General features: G+C 50.1%; 1 protein-coding gene across 1 annotated transcript; it reads right to left on the reverse strand.

Annotated features, from left to right (window-relative positions):
• Positions 1 to 211: 211 nt before the first annotated feature.
• Inafm2 (InaF motif containing 2) lies at positions 212 to 3,268 on the reverse strand. The gene has a single exon (XM_057782077.1). The coding sequence runs from the start codon at positions 2,897 to 2,899 to the stop codon at positions 2,441 to 2,443; it is 459 nt and encodes a 152-aa protein (XP_057638060.1). The 5' UTR covers positions 2,900 to 3,268; the 3' UTR covers positions 212 to 2,440.
• Between the last annotated feature and the right edge of the window lie 5,953 nt (positions 3,269 to 9,221).

The raw sequence follows: 9,221 nt of genomic DNA on the forward strand, positions 1-9,221 counted from the left end.
GGTTAGCAGAAACTGGCATCCTCTTCCGACCTGACTAAGATGGATCCTGCCATCCTCCTCTAATCTGCTCAGCTGCAGGCAGAGAACAGCAAGGCAATTGCCTTTTCCTTCTGCACCTATTCATCACCACCTACCCAGGGCACCCGAGACCACCTCTACTCCTCCATGAAGTCAGTAAGAGAAAGGACCAACTGACACAGGCTTAGGCAGAGTTCTTAGAATGTATTTTTGTTCACCTGAAAAATAAAACTTTTAAAAAATATACAGGACTTTTAAAGTACAGGTATATCTTGAATGGCTGAATTATAAATAATGTCTCTGGTCATGTTCACAGCTAGGGCTGGAGAAAATGTCCCAATTCCAGTGAAGGCTTTGGAGAGTCGGGAGACCAGCTGGACCACGAGTGGTCTTGCTGGACTCTGATTCATCCCAAAGTGGATTTAAACAGTCCATAAAGCAGGGTCACAAGGGTAGGAGGAATGGACTCCCAGATAGTCTCCCACGAGTCCCGAGGATTCTTGGAATAAGAGATCAATTTACAAATTATTAAAATATAGGACTAAAAATTCACACCATAAATATAAATTACAGGCTATTATTGAAGTTATAAAGTGGCATTTTATGTTTCTTCCCCCCCAGTCTCTCGTCAAAAATTTAAAAAGTCCCCATGGGCCTCCTAGCGACCGAAGTCCTAGTCAGTTGTGAAGAAATCTCCAAGCCCAGACACCTTGGGGTGTTGGCAGCCTGCTGGGAGGCTGCCAGCTTAGGAGCTACTTTCTTGCCCAGGACAGGACATGGCTTAAATCAAGACTGTTGTCCTGTAAACCTGAATCAGAGCTAACTACTACAAGGTAGGCCAGAAAACTGGATAGACAATTCAGGACCAAGGTGGGCAGGGTTCCTGTTGGTTTCTTTTTTAAGTAGCTCATTTCCCAAAAAGGAAACACTAAGGGGTTAGATCTCTGTCACTACCCACACTCAATTGCCTAAAAGCAAGTGGCAGAGGAAATGGAATCCAAACTGAACAAGTATAATTCTTGCTGCCCTGGAGCTAGCTATGTGTATGTGTGTGTTTGTGTGTGTATCCCTTGATCTGTCACCACCTCTAGAAACCTTGCTGCATATAAGTGGGAGCTTATCAGGAATGAGAAACACAAGGTGCCAATTCAATCTTCCCATGGATGGTCCCCTCACTGGCTATCTTAGCACACTCTCAGGCTTGAGTCCTATAAAGTAACTCAAAACCAGAGCACATCAAAGCTTGGGCTTCGAAACTGGTTTTGTCCTAACGGCAAGATGCTGTGTTGTTTCAGGCTCAGAAAATAGAAAATGCAAAAATGAGTAAGACAAGATCTAGAAGGGCAAGAAATTAAATCAGACAAGATCTGGAACCAGATAAGATAACGGAGGAGTCAGAAAAGGAACGAGAGAAAACACTTGCCAATCACTGCACTTACAAAGGCTTGCTCTTCCTAAAGGAATTCTGTGAGGGAAGGGACTGATCTAAACACAGCGCGTACTCCTTCTCCATTGCCCCTGGCATACATCCAGACACCCGGGGCTCTAACAGGAAGCCACTTTGGTGGGAGCCCTAGGATGGGAACGGGAGGGGGATCAGCACATTCCCCCACCCTCCCCAAACGGTTTCTACTACTGAGGTTTTTCCACTGTCATGTTAGCAGTCTAAGAACGATTATACTTGTGTAAGAACGTCGGGAACTTATCTTTCTGAAACGGGCAGGGAACAGGTGAAAGAGTGGATGATGAAAAAAAAAAAAAAAGCTGTGTTTGTGCCCTTCTGACTAAGTGCAGTTTGGAGGCCAAGCAAATAGCCCTTGCTGGACCCCACCATTCAGTAGCTACCCAGGGTGTGGGGGAATACATAGAATTCTGTGTGATTATAGCTTCTAGTGCATATGTCAACATCTATATACAGGGATCTATAAATTAAACGCATGTCTGGCCACTGCAACTAGGTTGACGTACCTGAGCTCCGCTACTTTTGGTGCTCTCCTTTTGGAAAGCTTCAGCTTATTAAAAAAGAGCCCCTACACAACTCCCTCCCCTCCCCTGAGTCTTGGGGATGGGGCGCCCCAGTCACCCCCTGCTTTAGGATACACCAGAGCTAGCGGCGCAGAAGGGCTGGGTGCTAGGCTCTTTCTCCCCACCCCCCCACCCCCAGCTCCCCTTATGGCTCTGGGCCCTGGCGCAGCACGGGTGCTGGGAAGATCAAACCCCGAGTCCCCGGCGAATCGTGGTCCCTTGGCCGGTCCGGTTGTGCGTTACCCGCTCCCGGGGCGAGCTGGCGACCGCTGAGGTGTGTGGGGGCGTTCGCTCGCGTAGGGGTCACTCCGGAGGGCTCCGGAGCCGGTCCTGCCGCAAAGTCCAGCCTGTGGGCTTGGGGGACGAAGATTCCCGACCGCCCCCAACGCGGAGAGGCTCAACGACTCCGGGGCGCCGCGGCCGCTTCCTCTTCGTCCTCGTCCGGCCCCCGCGGCTGCTCGAGCGGCCCGACTAGGGGGTTGTCCGCAGCGGGTTCCGGGGGCGCTGGCCTCTCCGCCTGCAGTGGGGGAGCGTCGCGTGGCGCCTCGCTGCGGGACGACCTGGTGGTGTTGGACCCCGCCGCCGCCCCCGAAGTCCCAGACGGGCCGGTGGCGTTGGAGACGCTGTGGGGCGGGCCGGCGGCTCCCCCCGAGGTCCCGGCGCCCACCGGCTGCCAGATGAGGCTGTAGTAGACGGCCAGTACGATGGCGGCCAGCGACACGGAGAGCACGTAGGCAAACACCGTGGCGAGCCGGACCCACTTCTTGTTGGTCTTGGCCGCCATCTTCGCCTTCTTGTCCCCGGTATAGGTGGCCGGCTTGCCCCGCTCGGCCGGGGCCGCGTCGCGCTCCTTCATGGGGGGGCCCCGGCCTTTGCCCCGGTGCTCCACGGCCCCGGCTGGAGGGGGCCTGGCGGCCTGCGAGGACTGGGCAGGGGGCGTCTCGGCGCCCTAGCTTCCCGGCGGCCCCGCGCTCCGCCGCCGCCGCTCCTCACGCCGCCCGCCCGCAGCCCGCCACCGCGTCGCTGCTTCTGCTGCTTCTGCCGCCGCCGCCGCCGGGGCCCGTCACCGCCGCCAGCGCCGCCGCCGCCGCCGGCCCGCCAGCTGCTTCCCGGCCGCCGCCACAGCCACAACCGCCCGACTCCGAGTCCCCATCCGCTGTCGCCGCCTGCTCGGCCGCCGGCCGCCTGGTCTCCAGTGGCCGCGCGTACCGCGCGCTCCGGCTCCTACCCGGCTCCCCCGCGGGGCGCGCCGGTGCAGGGGGCGGGGCCTCGCGCTGCCCGGGGGGGCTGCCTCTTAAAAGGGCAATGCGGAGGCCCGGAAGTGCCGCTCGGGGAGGCGGCTGCAGCGGGGCGTCGCGGGCCCCGCGGGGACGCCCAGTTAAGAGAGAGTTAAGGAAGGCTGGGCCTTAAAGGGGCGACGGGCGCTTCTTTAAAGGGGGAAACGGCGGCGTTGTGCTGGAGGGAGTGCTGAACCGGGAGGCGGAGGGTAGGGCCCGCGGGGCGGGGAGCTGTCAACTCCTGCACCTCCCCACGTCGCCCCAGGCTAGGAGGTGGTAGGGCCAACCAGGCCCCGGTTCTTTAGGCCTCCGAAGTGGGGCAGACACTAAGCTCTTGATCTCCCACTAGCTCTCGCGGAGCGGGTGCGGTAGTGTCCCAGACCCCTTCACCCCAAGAGCCCGGTTCAGATCTGGAAACCCAGCGCGTACACCGAAACCGCTGCCTGTCGCGATTCTTTTCTCCTCATGTGCTGGACTCTGAGACTACACGAATCTTGCCTATTTGGGTCCTCTTAGGACCCCTAAATCAGTTTGTCGTGAGCCTCAGGGACAGAGCGAAAGTTTGTTCCCTAGATTCGCCTGCCACTTTAATCTCGTCTCACAACAGGTCTCAAGTCCTACTCAGGTCTTCTGATTCCCGGGGCTGTCCTGGAATTGTGCTCCTGGAGCTGCACTGAGCTGGTGGAGGGCGTATCCCAGGGTTTTCATTCTTTCTCTTTCTTTTACTTTTTTATTTCCAGCCCCAGGATCTAGAGAATTCTTTTCCCACTTGAGGTTTGTCCTACCAGGCTCTAGACTTTTGCTCTTCTGGCCCTTTGGGTGCTTACACCCCTCTGTGTGCAGGGACTGTCAGTGACCACTTTCCCTATGCTTTTACCTCCTCTTTGCTTATTTTCTTCCTATTTCCTCTCTGTAGGATTCACTATGATTTCAGGGGCCCTCCACTTGAATCTTCCCCAAACTGTTTTTGTGAGCCGCCTGGGTGTCTGAAAGGCTGAGAGAACTGCTGGTTTGTGGTCCTGATGAGGTGGGGTGGGGGTACCTTCTCCGTGGCCTCTGCGAAGGAGGGCCTAGCAGGCATCTGACCCTGTGGGGCAGGACTCTCCCATTCCAGGAGCCTTTGACGTTGACGTTCCTTACCCAAGCCTTATCCCTAGGCACAGAAGCAGCTACTAGTGGGCTGCTGGTACCACAAGCTTCTAATCCAGTCCTGGTGGAGGCTCAGGTGGGGCTGTGCCATTAGCAAAACGGCCCAACTCACGCTATTTCAAGGAAAAGCTTGCTCTTTACTTTCTGAGAAATGACAAGGACGGTGGGAGTTTGGAGTGCTTATTGGCTTCTGTGGATTGATAGGTGGTGTGTGTGTGTGTGTGTGTGTGTGTGTGTGTGTGTGTGTGTGTGTGAGAGAGAGAGAGAGAGAGAGAGAGAGAGAGAGAGAGAGAGAGAGAGAGAGAGCTTTTCTTCCCTACCCTGCTCCCAGGGCAGCCAGAGCTGGCCTTGAAGGTGGCCTATAGAGTTAACATCCGCGAACTACCATCAAATGTTGTTTTCTCTGTGGTTCTCTGACCTTCCTGGCAGGATTGATCATACCACCATCCCAAGGTGAATTATGCTTTAAGATCCCACATAAGACGCCTGTGGAGTCCCTTTGATCCACTTCCTGGAATGCGTTCCATATTGTTTCTCCATATTTCTGTTGCAAATTACACTTCCTTTTTCTTGCTTGCTTCCTAGCAGAGTGGGAAAACAACATGTCACTCTTTTTTTTTCTTCTAAACAATGATGTGCTTGAAGCCTTTATTCAATTCCTCTCCCTATTCTTCCCCAAATGAAACGGTGCCAGGTTCTTTAACCTGTCGTCAATAAGAACTATTTATTATCTAGATTTACATAGTGTCTTTTACCCCTGGAACTCAAAATGCTTTCAGATATAATTGAGCCTGATCTCCCTGGTGCCTGAGCCATTAAGAAACCATTAGTGTATTCCTGTTGCCGGCAACTAAATGGCCCCCTAGTGGCCTGAAAGTGAATATGCTTTTCTAAGTGCTTCTCCCCTACCAAGGTTAGGCAGGAACTCAAGAATCAAGGCAAGTTTGGGGACAGAAGGGACCCAAAAGGCCATCTTTGGTGAGTATCCTCAACCACCCTGGAGCCTCTTGTACATCACCCCTGTGGAGCATTCTGCGGCGTCAGTTCAATGACCGTCTCTGCTGCCTGAAGAAGACCCGGCAGCCTTGTCTGCTCCCTGGGGGAGCCTGGGGGAAGCAATCCAAGCAGCAGCAGGAACTATGGCCTTGGGTGTAACAGACACTGTGTCTAGAGGAAGTATTCCCAATTTATCAGGTAGTTACCATCTGTCTCCATTTTTAGAAGAAACTGCTTTGAAAGGGTTAAGGCACTTACCCAAGGTTACAGAACTAGAATTCAATTAAAACCCGTCTTCCTGACTCCAGCCAGAGCTTGGGTGCTTGATCCCTGCTCCTCTCTGCTTGGCAGCACAGCCAAACCTTGTCTCGGTAGTAGATTTTGTGAGGCACCAGCCATGTTGCCCCTGGGATGGATGCACTCATTCCTCTGGCTGGTGTTGGCTGTGAATGGCTCCCCGCTCCTACTGTCCCTGGGAATTGATCCTAGGAAGGCACCAAAGGAAGTTGCCTGTCTCCCCATCTACAAGACCAATAAGTGGAGTGAAATCAACACTGGCAGGAGCCAGAGACAGACCTGTAGGTCAGAGGTCAGTAGGGTGTGGGAAGGGCCGAACACAGTATTGAATCAGCCTATTGTTATGGAAACACTGTTCTATAAGGCAGGATTTTAGATCCTGACAAGGACCTTGGGAGATTGTAGAAACACCAGAAGAAAATGGAATGCCAAAACTGCCATGGAAGAATATTTCAAAAAGAAAAACAAAAGCAAACAAGACGAAAATGAGATGGGGGGTGCTACAGTGAGTGTTATATGTATGGCTAGGAACCTATTTAAGTTTGGCAAGAAGACTCAGACAGTACTTAGGTATCAAAGCAACAAGGAATGTCTGGTGGAAAGGATGCCAGTATCGTGGAGCTTCTTCTCAGAGCAAGCTGCTCTCCGTAGGCCAGCAGAAGCCCTTCCAGAAGGGGAGATAACAGAAGCCAGTTGTTAACACAGCGAATACGAAGAGCATCCTGTGGGGGTTCAGGTCGGTAGATCTCTGGAACAGGCTGATACCACAGCATCTCTTGGGGGAGCTAGCTGGGCAGCTCACGATGGTACATTGGCTCACCTGTGCCAGGGGTTCTCAATCATTTTAGTTTCAGGTCCAGAGCTAGCCTTGGTAGCACAATCATGTGATCCCAGCTACCTGAGAGATTGAGGTAGAGAAACCATTTCAGGCCAGGAGTTCAAGACCAGTCTTGGCAACACAAGTCAGATATAAAAAAATTGAGGTCAACAAAAAACCTTTGTGTGGGTTATAGTTATCAATATATTGCCACATGAAAAAGAAGGCAGGAATTTATATAATATTTTATTAAGACATTATAATTCCATTGCATGTTAACAAAGAGCATATTTTTGTGAAAATAAGTATATTTATTTTGAAAATAGTTTTTTAAAAGTGGCTTGGCTTTACTTATTTACTTACTAAGTGGCCAAGGCGCTCCTTGGACTCACTGTTTTCCTGCTTCAGCCTCAGAATGCTGGGATTGCAGATGGATGCTACTATGCCTGGCTTAGGGTCACTGTTTGTTGTTGTTGTTTGTTTGTTTGTTTGAGGCAGCATCTCACTGTGTAGCTCTGGCTTTCTAGGAACTCGCTCTGTAGACCAGGCTGGCCTTGAACTCACAGAGATCTGCTTGTCTCTGCCTCCCTGGTATTGTAATTAAAGACATGTGCCACTATGCCTGGCCAGTTTCACGTTTTTACAACTCCCTTGAATGTTGCTTTATGGAAGACAGCTGGAGTCTTACTTTTGCTGGCACTGTGTTCCTTCGGTCAAAATATATAAAGAAAATCTGGCATCATGTAGATATGTGGTTGGAAAATAGACGAGTATTTTAGTAATCTTTCAGATCAGTGTGGCTATTTTTTGTACTACACCAAATCTCAATGAGTACTAAATGGAAGTTGCAATACAGACTATAAAACGTTACTACCTGGGTGGTGGTGGCCCACACCTTTAATCCCAGCTCTTGGGAGGCAGAAGCAGGTGGATCTCTGAGTTCGAGGCCAGCCTAGGCTACAGAGCAAGTTCCAGGACAGCCAGGGCTACACAGAGAAACCCTGTCTCAAAGAAAAAAAAAAAAACCAAGCAAACAAAAACTCTGCACTATTTTTACTATATTAGTGTATTTTTTTTTTTTCGAGACAGGGTTTCTCCGTAGCTTTTGGTTCCCGTCCTGGAATTAGCTCTTCTAGACCAGGCTGGCCTCGAACTCACAGAGATCCGCCTGCCTCTGCCTCCCGAGTGCTGGGATTAAAGGCGTGCGCCAACACCGCCCGACTATATTATTGTAATTTTGGTACTTGACACTAAAGTCATTGTCCACCTTGTTCTTGAAATGGCACTTTTAACTATGTATTATTTTGTAACATTCTGCTTTGGCTATTAGGAAAATACTGATTTACTGATGTATGCGTATTTTCAAATATTGGAACATTTAATTATGCAATATATAAATCATATTTAGTAATACCAGAAAGAGTTTAAACCCTTGGAAATCAGTCAAGGTCATAATATGGTACATACTGGTTATCCCAAATCCTATTTTTACTTGAAAGGTCGGGTTTTTATCCTTAGTAACGGATGTCAGTTTTTCTCCAGGTGACAGGGACACTTGATTCACATTTGAAGAAACATCTGCCAAGTAGTCAAATCTGGCTGACAATAGCTTTCTGTCAGTTATTCTCCAAGAGAGAAGGTGGCTAGTTCAGTTCACAGCCCAATCACTCGAGTGACTTCCCCCAAAGGACAGTCATGCTCCCGCGGGCGTAGAGCGCCTTACATTCAGTCACTCGGAGTATTAGAAAGAGATGCGTGTAAAGTGTCATGATTAGTTTAGCCTAACAGTGGTTGTTGCTTTGTGGAGTACATTCTTAAGTGAAACTGGCTTTTTCTTCCTTTTCTTTCTTTAACTTAGTAATTTATCATTGGTATTCCATTTGGTGCCATTTGGTGCCACTGCCTTGTTGTTGTAGTTTAAAGATGCTGAAAGTTTATGCACTATTACTTTGCATCTTTGGTGCAAATGTCAATGCAGTTTTGAAGGCAAATGAACATCTTGGTATTAAGAAAATAATTTTGCCCATGTGAAATCTCTGAAAAAGTCTAAGAACTTACTGTAAGACTGGAAGCTTTGGAACTACTAGAGGGGACCATTCAGGATGTAGGGATGGACAAGTCCCTTCTGAATCAGCCTCCAGGAGTTCAGATAAACACAACTGACATCTTGGATTCCATCAACGAAAAGGCATCTTCATGGCAGAAGAAATAGACGCCAGTGTGAAGAGACAGCTGTCAGAAGTGGGGGTGTCTTTGCAGCTATTCATCTGATGGGGGTTTACTATCCAGAATATGGAAAGAATTCAGGGGCTGGGGAGATGGCTCAATGGTTAAGCACACTGGCTGCTTTCCCAGAGGGTCCGGTTTTCATTCCCAGTGGCCACATGGCCCCTCACAACCACCTGTTTGTAGGCCCAGTCCCAGGATTCCAAGGGCACCAGGCATGCATGTGGTGCAGAGACACACATGTAGACAATATACCCATACATGTTAAATAAATAAGATTTTTTAAAAAGCATTTTAAAAATTGAGCACCAAGAGAACTAATAATCCAATCAATAAATGGGTGAATGAACTGAGCATACAGCCCTCCAAAGGAAAAAGAAGTACAACTAGTCAAGAAGTACATGAAAAGAGGGGGC

The sequence above is a fragment of the Chionomys nivalis genome, chromosome 9, assembly GCF_950005125.1.
Source record: "Chionomys nivalis chromosome 9, mChiNiv1.1, whole genome shotgun sequence".
Taxonomy (NCBI): domain Eukaryota; kingdom Metazoa; phylum Chordata; class Mammalia; order Rodentia; family Cricetidae; genus Chionomys; species Chionomys nivalis.

Coding starts and splice junctions, on each gene's coding strand:
- Inafm2 (XM_057782077.1), bottom strand. CDS start 2,899: ATGAAGGAGCGCGACGCGGCCCCGGCCGAGCGGGGCAAGCCGGCCACC.